This window comes from Rhinatrema bivittatum, chromosome 3 (genome assembly GCF_901001135.1).
Source record: "Rhinatrema bivittatum chromosome 3, aRhiBiv1.1, whole genome shotgun sequence".
Lineage (NCBI taxonomy): Eukaryota > Metazoa > Chordata > Amphibia > Gymnophiona > Rhinatrematidae > Rhinatrema > Rhinatrema bivittatum.
In genome coordinates, this window is record NC_042617.1 from 505358642 (window position 1) to 505372752 (window position 14111).

The following is a 14111-nucleotide window of genomic DNA, read 5'->3' on the forward strand; positions in this document are numbered from 1 at the left end:
AGGAAGAGGAGCATGAGAATAAGCAGAAGAGAGGTAGAGGTAAGATGACAGCAATAAGGATGAGATGCTGTCAGGGAGAGTGGAGATAGCTGGATGAAAGTAAGAAAACATTGAAGTTCAAGAGCAGTAGACAGTGCTGATGACAGAACTGCAGGTGAGATAAAGAATGTAGGGAATGGGGAAGGTGAACTTGATATTAGTAGTGTTTTGAGCAGGGAAAAAGATTGGGGAAGATTAGCATAAGGAAGATAAAATGTAGTAAAGCAATTATAAATAAAGAGACTTCACCAGTACCTGGCTAGCTGGGTGGCTGCTCAAGGAGTACAGGATAGGAGCAGTTCAGGCACAAGTGGGTTGTGGTGACTTCTGGAGTCAACCATCAAGGGAGCTGGAAGAAGTTTGCAAATGGACTTCAACCTCCCAGTACCTAGCCAGCTGCTGAGGGAATATGGAGTGGGAGCAGCTCAGAGCCAAGGTGGATAGTGGTGATTTTCAGACTCAACCACTGAAGCAGCTGGGGAAAAGTATACAGATGAACGGCAACCTCCCTAATACCGGGCTAGCTGCTCAGGTAGTCCAAGCTGGGAGTATATCAGGCCCAAGGTGGATTGTGGTAACTTCCAGAGTCAACCACCAAGGCAGCTGGGAGAAATATGCAGATAGGATGCCACCTTCCCAGTATCTGGCTGCCTGCACAGGGAGTGCAGAATGGGAGCAGCTGAGGCCCAAGGTGGATTGTGGTGACTTCCGGAGTCGACCATCAAGGTAACTGGGAGAAGTATGCAGATGGACTGTAATCTCCCCACTAAATCCATCCACCAGGTATCAAAGTTGTTGATGACCATGACGCTTTCCCAGACTCCAAAGTGCTGTGAACATTGCCTTTGTAGAATCTCTCGCTGCAGCTAATCTAGAATGCAGAAGCCTTGATCCAGAAATTGAACCAGGATCCTCTGCATGGCAGAATGCTGCCACTCATTCATCAGGTTGGCCTGATCAATACTTTAATACTACAGTCAGTGTGGGTTGCCTGCTTACACAACATTCTACCAAAAACACAATTAACCGTGTTGTCCATAAAGCCAGTCTCCATGCTAGCAACTGAAAATAGCATACAGCTCTCATCAGACATGAGGCTACTATTCATTCTTGTCATAGTTTATACACAAAAAAAGCAAAAAAAATAAAAAATAAAAATCAGCGGCTAACAGGTAAGCATATTTATTTAGTGGACTGGAAAATAAGCTAGCTTTCCCAATATTCAATTACTAGTTAACCATGCATTCTAATCGCACATTAGTACATTATGTATTTATATTTCAGTAATTATGTATTTGATTAGGTTCAGGTAAATATGGATATCAATGCAGAATTAGATGACATAAAGAGGTGCTGATACTATGGGCTTGATTCATCCATTTTGCAGCTAAAAGGAAGGTCAGGGTGAATAGCTATTTGGACAGTCTGGTGAATAAAAATATTTGCTATTCAAAACAGGAGCAAAGGTTGTATGGAAGGCAAACTAGAGGCAACTGGACATTTAAGGAGGCAGTATGGCCTACCCTGTTCTGAAAAGGCAGAATGAGTTAGCTGCATGATTTCCCTATGCATGAGTATCATTATCCATTATTAGACATGCAAAATCATTCTGGTGACATCGATATAAGACAGTAAAAGTACACTCAGCATGTTTGGACTGTGATGTCAACAAGATCTAAAAGGAAGAAACTAAAAACACCTGCCCACACATCAGCCCCTTTATTGCTTCATGTGCACACTCTGAAACACTTTCTTATCCCAGTTTCATAGGAATCACTAAAGAAAAACTCTGCACTCAGGCAAAAAGAAAAACCAAACCATTGATTATAGTCAGAAAACAGCACCTGGTGGGTTTCCTTTCCAAAGATGGTAAATCTGGCATGTCTTGTCTCCTGTCTCTCAGTGTGAGAAGGGTCTGCATACATTGTTGATTGATCCAATGTATGCCTCTAGAGTATGAGTGAATCTTTTATATATACTATTACTTTGCATGTTACTTGTTAGACTACACCCATCAAGTGCCTTTTCAGAACACCCTGGATGCAGTGAGATGCTGCTCCTGGTCCAGGGTTTGAAGTGGGGCACTTTACCTCCCAGGTACCCACAGGTAGAAAAAGAGGTGCCCTGGTGGTTGAAGGAGGACACTCAAGGATAGGAGTGTCTGGATGACCAGCCCTAGCTGGTAGATGTTTTTCAACCCATGAGTATTTTCCCTGTTTATTTCTGTCATTATCCATCATGGAGTCTGATGTTTGTGTATGTCTGTTTGACATCCTGGTGTGGAATCTGCTGTGTTCTCCTGTCTTGTTTGTATGTGTCATTTGGCCCAATTTAACTTGGTGTCTGTTCCCTCCTTGTGTTCCTCTTCATAGTGTTGCGTCAGCAACACTATAAAGAGGAACATTCTATTTTGGACCTTTTAACCTAATGCAGCTCTGACCAACCAGACTGGCACTAGGAAAGAATTCCTGTAAACCAGTGGACAGGTGTTGCGTTCGTGCCGGTTCTCACCCTCGCTCCACCCTCTCTATCTTTGTGGCGACTCCCTTCGGGTCTGACAGACAGATGCTGCTGCGGCTTCTCCTCGCCGCTTCTCCCCAGAATCCCCGGGCTGGCCTGATGCTGCGGATCCGCCATGTTCCTGATGATGTAAGGGCGCGCCTGCTCCAGAGTTTGTACCGGCTAGGGCGTGAACCTCGGGGGCGTCCCCCGTAGTGACGTCATCCGCTTCCAATTTAAAAGGTCTTTGCTTGCAACTATGAATCGAGTTAGCAGGGGGGATAACTCTCTCGCTGCTGCTCTGCCTCCTCAACTTACCAAGGAGTACCCACTCCTCGGGGGCCCCGCTCTCTCTTCTTGATTTCAGATTGCTAAGACGGGATCCGGTACTCGCTCCTCGAGGGCCTACGTCCCTGAATGCTCAGAAGACTCCTTACTGCCTGGAAGCGATCGCAGACATGAACACTGTGAGTTCAATTACAGATAGGAACCGATACTCGCTCCACGAGGGCCTATGTTCCTAATCTCTGAAGACTCTCTTCTGTCTAAGACGTTATCGCAGGTACGGAGATCGTGAGATATTATTGCAGATTGCAGATAGGAACCGGTACTCGCTCCACGAGGGCCCATGTTCCTAAAACCCTTCACAGACTCTCTTCTATTTCAGAAGCTATCACATACCTATATCTTGTGAATTACTATTACAGATTGTAGATAGGAACTGGCACTCGCTCCACGAGGGCCTATGTTGTGAGTTCTTATTCCAGACTGCATATAGGAAACAGTACTTGCCTACGGCTCCTGTTCCTGTATATACTGAAGACTCTCTGTTGCATAGAAGCCATTACCGATATCTACAATTGTGAGTGTATCATCTACTACTGGTTATGTATCCTGCATACCCTATCTACTCACTACCTATAGTTTCTCTCTACAGCTCAGCAACCCAGAGATCGCAATTCCAGTATCTGAGGGACTTCAGCCCTGCAGGGCACATCAGCTCACTATTGCCACCTCTGGTGGTTCTACTTCCTGTCTAATAAACAACTATCTGTGTTTGTCTCCATACTCCAGCCTAGCCAGTGGTCCCTCTCAGGATATCCTCCTGAAGGTGCTGTCATCTGCCATCGGCCCAAGGATTCACCAATTTCCATTAAGTGTTCATTCCTTACACTACTAGAGTGGTATCATACAGACTGCCACTCTGCAGGGAGTCAACCCACAACAGATCACTAACTCCATCTATGGAGTACATCGGACTGCTGGCTACTCTCCTCGGGGGAGCAGACTCCATAACAGATTGCAACTCCTCCTCTCTGAAGGAACAGCTCTACATCAGGTTGCTAACTCCTCTCCTCTGGAGGAACTGATTACTAACAGTCTGCTAGCTCCGCCCCTCTGGGGGAGCAGATCTATATCAGATTGCTAACTCCAACCCCCTGGCAGGGTGTTCGATAACAACAGGTCTTACCAGTACCACAGCACCTATATCCATGGGATCTGTAAGAAGACACTATCTGAGCATTAACACCCCCAATCTATCTTTTATGATGCTACTATGAGATGGGAGTGACAAGCCCCATGTTTTGACATGGTGGCCAGATAGTAGAACACTGCTGGAGTGAACCACATGGGCTGTTACGATGACACTGTTGGAATCATTTCTATCCTGGGATCTGCTATCCAAAACTTTAGATTAAGTCTGCTGGGGAAATCTGTACTTGAAATACAGAGGAGCAGAGCAAGAGAAGAATATACTTATTCAACAATAACAGGAATACTGACAGTCTGCTGTAAATATCTACACTGCCTACCTCAAATAAAAGCAAGCTACTAAGAACATCAACCCAGCATGTGGGAGAGCTATATGCTGTGAATCTGCATTCCCTGCTGCCATGGGTCCAACTTAACATCTTTATGACTTCCTTAAACAGGACTTTCCCTATAACCAGGAAGGTGGGTGGCTAAAATGTCTCCTCAGGTATGAGATAAAAATCAGAATAGAAAAGGTGGAATCTCAATGTGGTTTAACTGCTAGCTCAATTATTATTTTAAAATCTTTCTGGCTGATACTGCTATGCTAAATCTTCACTCTTTAAAATACAAATTTGGCTGATTTTTGATTGATTCTAGAGATAGCCAAATGATTCATGATCTGTAATCTATTTTCCAATAGATTCAGATAAAAAAATTCTGAATCATAGTAATTGAAAATACATAATTGTCTTTAGAACAAAGACTAAATTCTTTTTATTTTTGTACTAAAATCATGAAAAAAATCCCAATTGTGATCTGGAAAAAGCTTATGGTCCTGGTCTAATAAATGGTGGGTACCCAATCATGGATTGTTCTACCCATGTCTTCTTAACTAGGAATGCATGGTATATGCTTGCATCCTATACTATTTTTTCAAGTTGCATAATAAAATGTTCCTTTCTGATAGCTTCTGTTTGTTTACATGATGACTGGGAAAAGTTATTCCAAAAGCATCCAAGCTGTGAGAGTATATTCCCAGGGGCAATGCCACCCACAGCAATTAGTCATTATCCTCTATTAATAGAAAAAGAAAATCCAGTAAAGCAAAAATGACAATCTCTAGCTCCATCCTAAAGAAATGTTATTCATATTATTATTCTTTGTAAAGTGCCATTAATGTAATGCTGCACAAGAGAAGGATTGTTTAAACAAGAGCGACCCTTCCTAACGAGAACAACTCCTCCCAACAAACAAAGATGATGGCAGATCCCTAACCTCAACGATTTACAATCCAGGTGAAGTAATAACCTAACCTGGATACATAGTGAAATGAGTTTTTGAATTATAAATTCAAAAACATTAAATTCTAATAGTAATGTTCATTAATGGAAAGCTTTAAACCCATGCATGATCTAACTTGTCATTAGCCATAAAGTGAGTTGGCAGAGCTGAGAAACCAGCTCTACACAACCACTGCACAATTCTTCTGCCTTGTGTTGATATGTTCTTTCTATTAAGATGACATTTCTCTACAATATAGATACACTAATTATAGTTAACGGACTTCCTTACACTGAGTATGAGAGATTGAAATTATATCCAACATACCCTGGTTTATGAGTAATATTCATTCTTGTCCTGGTGTACGTAAAACAATCCCAATTGGTGACATTACCCCTGAGAGAATACCTTTAACACAGGACAACTACAAACTTCTCATCCCTGTTCATAGACTAATATTTTGCAGATGTAGTAGCTACAGCATACCTTTTTCTTTTCATATTTGAAATGTTTATTGTTCAACATTCCTACTGTATTCATGCTATTCCAAACAGCTGTAAATCATGTCTATATATATATATCTACATAAAACTAAACTAGTAATAACATGTGTATTAGAAAAAAAAGGCATTTAAATTACTCTCAAAGGAGTAAGTATGGATAAAAACCACTACTGCCGAGTAATGTGATGACTGCAAAAACATAAGCACTATTTTTTTTTAGCATACTTTTATCTTCAGATTCCATATAATCTCAGTCTTATGTCCTGTTGCTCAGTATTCCTCTGTCTTACCTTTTGGTAATCATCTTTGGACTTCAGAGCAGCTTCCATCTGCTCCTGAGAGAATGTGTAGATGGCCGAACGATACATTGTGCCCACATCATTGCCCTGTCGCATTCCTAAGAGGCAGATAAATATAAGGTTACTACATTAGACACAAACAAGAATTCTGGATTGCTGTGGGCAGTATATAGGTGACCTCAGTATGATCTGATACATATGCTTAGCAAAAAAAAACCAAAACATTATCACCATGCTTAACAGATGTGGGTTTTATACTCTGCTCGAGAATGGAAACGTTGTCAAACCAGTTGATGTATGTACAATGACCAGAATCTGACTTCTTGGCTCAGTTTAGAAGCTTGAAAGCTGTTTGCAGAATGCCAAAAGCATCCTCTGACAATTAAAAAAACTGACTCTTAAGTTAAACATTATTTTTAAGTACTTTAAACAGCTAACCATGAACAAAACCCTGAACCCTAGGAACACCCAAGCTAGTTAGAGTTACAGAGTACCTCATACTAGCTGATCCAATTTTTTTATTATTAGCTATGTCATCGTAACTTTAGGAACCACTTATTACCCTTGCCCCCTATCTCATTGCCTGTCTGCCTGCTACCCTTCAGCAGTAAATAAGTATGTTCTAAACTTTCTTGGATATTTAACCCTAAATGGGATTCCATTAGTAAACCACTTCCAAGACAGGAGAGCCATCTCATGGTCTTAGTGAGGTAACCCTTATTTTGGGCATTCATCCATGCCATCTGAACTCACATCCACCCCTTGATCAAAACAACAAAAAAAGTATCTAAATCATTTTTAAAAATCAGGAAGGGGTATCGATCACTGAATTCTATTCCAGCACTTAAGAAACATTGGCACTGAAGGCATTGCTCTTAAATTGTTTGAGTCTTTTCTTTCCAATTGAACATAAACTCTCTCTTGGGCCAATAAACCATCTGATCCTAAAGACCTCAATTGTGGAGTGCCAGAGGTCTCTGTTCTCTCCCTTATCCTCTTCAATTTATTTATGCATTCAACCAATCTGTGACCTTATCCAGTCCTTTAACCTTCAATGCCACCTGTTCCCAGATGACATCCAACTATGCATCAAAATTGGATCCAATCAAGCCTCCTCTATTGCTAATCTAAGTAACTGGTTAACTGCAGTAGCCCATTGGCTCAATAACCACAAACTTAAATAAACCTCTCTAAATCTGAACTCTTTTGGCTAAGCCATTGAGGTCAGCCCCTGATTTCTCTTCCTTCACCAACAGGAACCTTGCTCCTTCCCAAAGAAACAGTGCAAAGTCTTGGAGTTCAACTCAACAAAAATCTGGCAATGGCATCCTACATCTTCCTTCATGTATCTTCGCCTGATCTGCCAACTATGGTACTATCTTGATTAACACAACCTAGCTACCATTCACTTATCACCAACTGGATTTACTACTGTAACTCTTCTGAATGGCGTCTCTTAGTACAGTATGAAACACATCCAACTCTTACAAAACACTGTTAGGGCCAAAGCAATGGCCCACATAACACCTATATTGTAGAAACTGCACTGGCTCCAATTAGAAACCATAATTACATTCAAAACCCTTTGCTTTGTCTTTAAATGTTTAAAGAGGTTCCGGAACACCTCTCCCATCTTCATACCTCCTACCCCCCCCACCAAAGAGCTCCAATCCTCCCAAAAGATCCTTCTCACTGCCCCCCACCCCCCACCACCCCCCAACTTCTGCAAAATTAGTACAAGACTTTGGCCTTCAGTTGTTATGCACCCATGGAATGAGATATCACTACTCATTCGCTTCAAACCCTTCTACCTTACATTCTGAAAGAAAGCAAAGGCACACCTCTTCATCCAAGCATTTTCCCCAATCTATTTGCTAGGGTTACAAATACCCACTATGCCTGAGAGTGACACAATGAAACTGCACATGACCCTTTAAATACCCGCTATGCCCGAGACTGACTCAGTGAAACTGCATAGGACCCTCAAACAAATGTATCTTTTGTAGTCCTATTAGCCATCCTTATGAATTGTAATCTGCTTTGAGGCCAGTTTGGATAAAGTTTGAATATCAAATGTCTGGAAATAAATAAATATAATAAGTGATATCATAAACATACTTCATGAGCAAATTAGATTCTATTCAAAATGAGGTGAGTTGTGACACTGTTCTGGACGTGTATGCAACCAAAAGTTCAAGAGAGTTATAAAGGAGAAACTTAAGGAATTGCAAACATGATTTAGCCAAATAAATGACGTTTGAATGCCCATTGATTTGAAATATAAAAGGTATAGCTTTCTTTTAAGCTTAACCAAGTTTAAGAATATGCAGCCTGTGACGAAACGGGTTTTGCATGCTTTGTAGTTTATTTTTCAGCCCTGTAACACTTTTCCCCAAAGAGCTCATTTTCTGTGTGCTGGCCTGCACGTGGTGTTTGACCTCTGTCTGTAATTCAAGCAGAGGTTTTGTATGCTGTCTTGACTGAAAGTGGCTTGATCAGCATAGTTATCCCAGCAGCCCTGAATGCCCGTAACATTAGAACACCTGCAGTGCCACTGGCTAGAAAGCTAATTATTAATACTGTGTGTACTGATTGGCCCTGGAGACAGAGATCTCGCCCTGAGGGTTCTGGAATTCTCCAGTCTTGGTTGGGAGTGAAGAGGGAGCAGATCTCTGCACTGAGGCCCTTTTCATCTCCCTTGGACAGCTTTTTCCTGAGCTCCCCAGGCACTAGAAGATAGTGAGGAGTGTTTAGCTAGTTTCTATTGTTGAATTCTTGTTGTATAACTGTTTCTATTTGCAATTTAAAACTTTTATCAGTTCACTGTTCTTACTTTTTCTTAATAAACTTATTAGTTTGTTAGCTCTGCCTGTTTTGGACTGACTAATGATCCTGGCATTGTGTATATTTGATCTGTGGTTATATTTCTAGCAACTGTGTGATCCTTAGATATGACAGGTCTCAGTGTCCCTAGAAACCACCAGGGGATAGCTTGCATGTGGGGAACTTGCCCAGAGGCAAGCAGAAACCCAGTTGGCGGGGTGGAAGTTTGCCAGTATAGAAGCATATATGCAGGTACAGGTGGGCCTGTGCAGTGGTTGGTAGGACCCTCCAAGTGGCCACAGGGTTAACTTGCATGGGTATTAGGGATGACACTGTGGCATTACATGACACGGCCTTTGTGTTTTGTGAATTATTTTACAAATGCAAATGGCACATAGAAATATCTTATATTCAATACTTAATGTTCAAAATGTTTCTCATTTTTTAAATCTATTTAATCCTGATTTCTACAAATTCCTTTGCATTCTTGGAAGCAACAGAATGACATCATAATTATCTTTCACTGGATTTGAACATGTCTGCCACACTTCTAATTATCAATGCTCTCAGGAGAGCAGCTAAATTGCATCAGAGTTGGTTGAATAAATGCAAAACAATTACTTTGAAGTGAAATTTCTAAATGATGTAGAATAAGTAGTCATATTACTGTATTCCTTTTAAATATTGCACAGTACATATTTACTGTATAAGGTTGTCATTGCTAACTGAAGAGGTTAATCCATTTCTGGTTTTGCCCCATGGCATGTGTATAAATATTGTCCTAGTTCTCTAATCCAAACTACAATTCTTTGTATATAATGGTGCAAAACCAGGATTGGATCAGTTTCTTTGAGTTGATTTGGGTGAAGTGATAACCCTATACCTCTTTTTTGTTTAAGTATTTTACCATTTGTGATTTAATAATAGTTTTTATGATTAAGCTTTCTAGAAATTGACTTGTTATTAATTATTTATAAGTTTATTGTTTCTATGATTTTTTTTTAATGTTTATTGTTATTTGCCACTTTGGATCCTTCTGGGGAAAAGTGGAATACAAATGTAATATAAATAAATAATATGAATATGTCGGGCTGGGAACCAAACAAGTCTTTCTCTAGTGAAGTTTAAAAAACAATACAAAGCAAGGCTTTTCTGTGTAATAAAGTTTATTCCCTTATTCCCTCTAATGGTTTGTTTTAATATTTTAGATCTGTAAGGCTCTCTAAAATGATTTATTACATACAATACATGCTAGAATAAATTGAATTGGATTGAAGATGACCCCATATCACTAGCAATAATGCAGAAAACCATGAAATATATAGGGGTAGATTTTCAGAGCCCTGCTCGCCTAAATCCGCCCAAAACCGGGCGGATTTAGGCGAGCAGGGCCCTGCGCGCCGGGAAGCCTATTTTACATAGGCCTCCCGGCGCGCGCAGAGCCCCGGGACTCGCGTAAGTCCCGGGGTTCTCGGAGGGGGGCGTGTCGGGGGCGTGTCGGGGGGCGGGCCCGGTCGTCGCGGCGTTCCGGGGGCGTGTCGGCAGCGTTTTGGGGGCGGGTACGGGGCGTGGCTACGGCCCGGGGGCGTGGCCGCGCCCTCCGTACCCGCCCCCAGGTCGCGGCCCGGCGCGCAGCAGGCCCGCTGGCGCGCGGGGATTTACGTCTCCCTCCGGGAGGCGTAAATCCCCCGACAAAGGTAAGGGGGGGGGTGTAGACAGGGCCGGGCGGGTGGGTTAGGTAGGGGAAGGGAGGGGAAGGTGAGGGGAGGGCAAAGGAAAGTTCCCTCCAAGGCCGCTCCGATTTCGGAGCGGCCTTGGAGGGAACGGGGGGAGGCAGCGCGGCTCGGCGCGCGCAGGCTATACAAAATCGATAGCCTTGCGCGCGCCGATCCAGGATTTTAGTGGATACGCGCGGCTGCGCGCGTATCTACTAAAATCCAGCGTACTTTTGTTTGCGCCTGGAGCGCAAACAAAAGTAGGCTGTTCGCGCTCGTCTGAAAATCTACCCCATAATACTTATATAAAACCATTCAGTTTGTGGCATTATTGAAGTTCTAATTTTATGCCACTCTGGCATCTTGTGGCATCTAATGGAATATATCAAAGGATCACAGTGACACCAGCTGTTGCAGTGTTCTTGATACAGTATCACTGATATTAATTGATTGTTTAAATTGGTTATTCAATTGGTTGCTAAATTTAAGAGGCATACCATTGTTTAGAAGAAATATTTTAAATACTTTCAAGTAAATTTTAAAAGCAGCATGCATGCGCCCATAAACGCGTGTATTGGGCATGCAAGCAAAAATACACTCAATTTTATATTGTGCATGCAAGTGCACACGTATCATTTAAAATATCCATACCGTGCATATGTGTGGAGCCTTTACATGCATACTCACAAGTGTCTATGGGGGTTGGGGGGGGGGGGGGAGAGGGCGAGAGAGAAAGAGAACGAGAGGGAGATAATCTGATACTCTATATATCTCCCACTGTAAGAGGGGCACTTTCAACTCAGGGTGGGTTTTGGGAGTGAGCAGTGTTACAAGGGTCTACAGACCCTTGTGCCCTAGGCATACCAATGTAACACCGATCCCCCCCCCAACCCACCCTGAGTTGAAAATGCCCCTCTTACAGTGGGAGACAATTGTGTGAGATTCTCTCTCTTTTTCCCTCCCTTGAATACCAAACAACATTTATTAGAATGATGAACAATTCAATACTCACAGAATGAGAAGGCATTAGGAATAGCCCCACAGATAGAAAAGACTGTTATAACTGTGATTTAGTTCTGTCTGGAAGCCCAGTAGTCTGAAAGAAACAACTGGAGCTGTGGAGTATGAATGGTGAAAAGCAATGCTCCTATGGAGCTTGAGGGAGCCTTCCAAAAGAACTGCTAACTTGCTAAGAGCCTTCTTTCAGATGAAAATACTTCCAGGAAGTAAACTGTCCCAGGCTGCTTTTGGTTAGGGGACCAATAAGAAGATGAGATGGGCACAGAGACAGAAAGAGAGCAAGCAGGAAAAGATCCAATAAGAAGTTCAAAAACATTCAAACAATAATCAGTCATAGATAGAGAAATCTTGCACCCTATATTTATTTATTTATTTTATTTATTTAAAATTTTTATATACCGACATTCATCCAGGATATCATATCGGTTCACATTGTAACGCAAAAACAAACGCACGGCATGGCGCTTTACATTGAACAGTAAAAACATGATAACAAGGCATTAACGAGAGGGGGAACAATAACATGGGTAGTTTTGCAATAAAATTATAAACAAAGTTTGCAATTATATACATATGTACAAAAGAAAGAAAACTATGAGGTTAATTTTAATCAGGCTAGGAGATAAGATGGGGAAGAGAAGGGAGGAGAGCGAGGAAAGAGGGGGGCAGAGAGAAAGAAAAGAAGGTGGCGGAGAAAAGAGGAGGGGAGAGAGGGGCGGTAGAATGGGAAACAGGGGAGGAATGGGGAGAGTGGGGACAGTGGTGAGGTATAGTGAAAAATTAAGTGTATGCTTTTGCAAAGAGCCAGGTCTTGAGCTTCCGCTTGAAGGATTTGAGGCATTCTTCTTGCCGTAGTTCAACAGGCATTTTGTTCCAGAGGGTCGGCCCGGCTATCGATAGTGCACGGGCTCTTGTGGAAGTGAGTTTATAGAGTTTAGGAGAGGGGATAGGCATGGTTGCGAGATGTGCTAGTCTGGTGGGCTTATTAGACTGGTGAAAACGGAAGGATTCATTGAACCAGTTCATTTCGGGATTGTATAGGGCTTTGTGGATGAGAGAGAGAGCCTTATATTGTATGCGGGAGGCTATTGGAAGCCAATGTAGGTCTTTTAGAACAGGTGTAATATGGTCATGTCTACGTAAATTGGTCAAGATCCGGGCTGTGGTGTTTTGTAAGATTTGAATGGGATGGATGGCATTGTTAGGTAGGCCGAGGAGTAGGGAATTGCAGTAGTCGGTTTTGGCGAAGATTGTGGTTTGGAGAACTGTACGGAAATCGGGGGGATGTAATAAGGGTTTGAGTTTTTTTAGTGTGTGGAGTTTAAAGAAGCTGTCTTTTAGAATGTTATTTATGAATTTCTTTAGTGTGACGTGACCATCAAGAATGATACCCAAATCACGGACTTGTTGAGCAAATTGGAACTGAGGAAGAGGGGGGAGGATCGGTTGGCTTTGGGGTGAGATGAGCATAATTTCAGTTTTATTGGTATTAAGAGCAAGGTGGATGGAGGAAAGGAGATTGTTAATGGAATGGAGGGTTTCATTCCAGAGGTCCATGGTTTTTGATAGGGAGTCAGTGATGGGTATAAGCAGCTGAACATCATCAGCATATATGTAATGAGGGAGGTTTAGACTGGAGAGGAAGTAACAGAGGGGCAGAATGTAAATATTGAATAGGGTTGAGGATAGGGAGGATCCCTGAGGGACACCTCGGTTGAGGGGGATGGCCTTGGATACGTGATTTCCTAGCTGGATTTTGTAATCTCTATTACTAAGGTAAGAGTTGAACCAATTGTGGGCAACACCTGTAATACCGATTTCAGTTAGCCGCTGTAGGAGAATGGGATGGCTAACGGTGTCGAATGCGGAGGAGATGTCAAGGAAGGCAAGAATGTATGATTGCCCTTTCTCGAATCCTTTGATAATGTGGTCTGTCAGGGAAAGTAAAAGAGTTTCAGTGCTATGAGATTTTCGAAAACCGTATTGTGCAGAGGCCAGGATATGATTTTCTTCTAGGTATTCTGTGAGTTGCTTGTTGACAGTTTTTTCAAGTAGTTTAGAGATGAATGGAAGATTGGATATGGGGCAATAATTAGCTGGATCAAAAGGGTCAAGTTTGGGCTTCTTTAGAATAGGTTTGACTATTGCCTGCTTCAGGGGGAGCGGCACCTGTCCAGAGCTAATGGATAGGTTGATGATTTTTGTTAAAGGTTTGGCAATGATGTTGGGTATTGTAAGAAGATGTTTAGTGGGTATGGTGTCAGATGGGTGGGTGGAAGGTTTGGCTTTCTTGATAAAGGTTTCTATTTCTAATGATGAAGTGCAGTCTAGGGAGGAGAGGGCATTGGTGTAATTACTGGTTTTTGTTTGATTGATGTCAGATTCGAAGTGGTTGGTAGGATTGGCAGAGGAAGAGAACTTGGATAGCAAATTATCCACTTTGGTTTGGAAGAATG

At 42.1% G+C, this 14111-nt stretch overlaps 1 protein-coding gene across 3 annotated transcripts in view; it reads right to left on the minus strand.

The window, feature by feature from the left end:
* Positions 1 to 14111, minus strand: part of MSRA (methionine sulfoxide reductase A) — a 1098176-nt gene that overhangs the window by 320419 nt on the left and 763646 nt on the right. For all 3 annotated transcript variants that reach the window (XM_029596156.1, XM_029596155.1, XM_029596157.1), the window contains one exon: positions 6089 to 6195. In XM_029596156.1, the coding sequence (XP_029452016.1) occupies positions 6089 to 6195 (107 nt within the window). The remainder of the gene's footprint in view (positions 1 to 6088; positions 6196 to 14111) is intronic.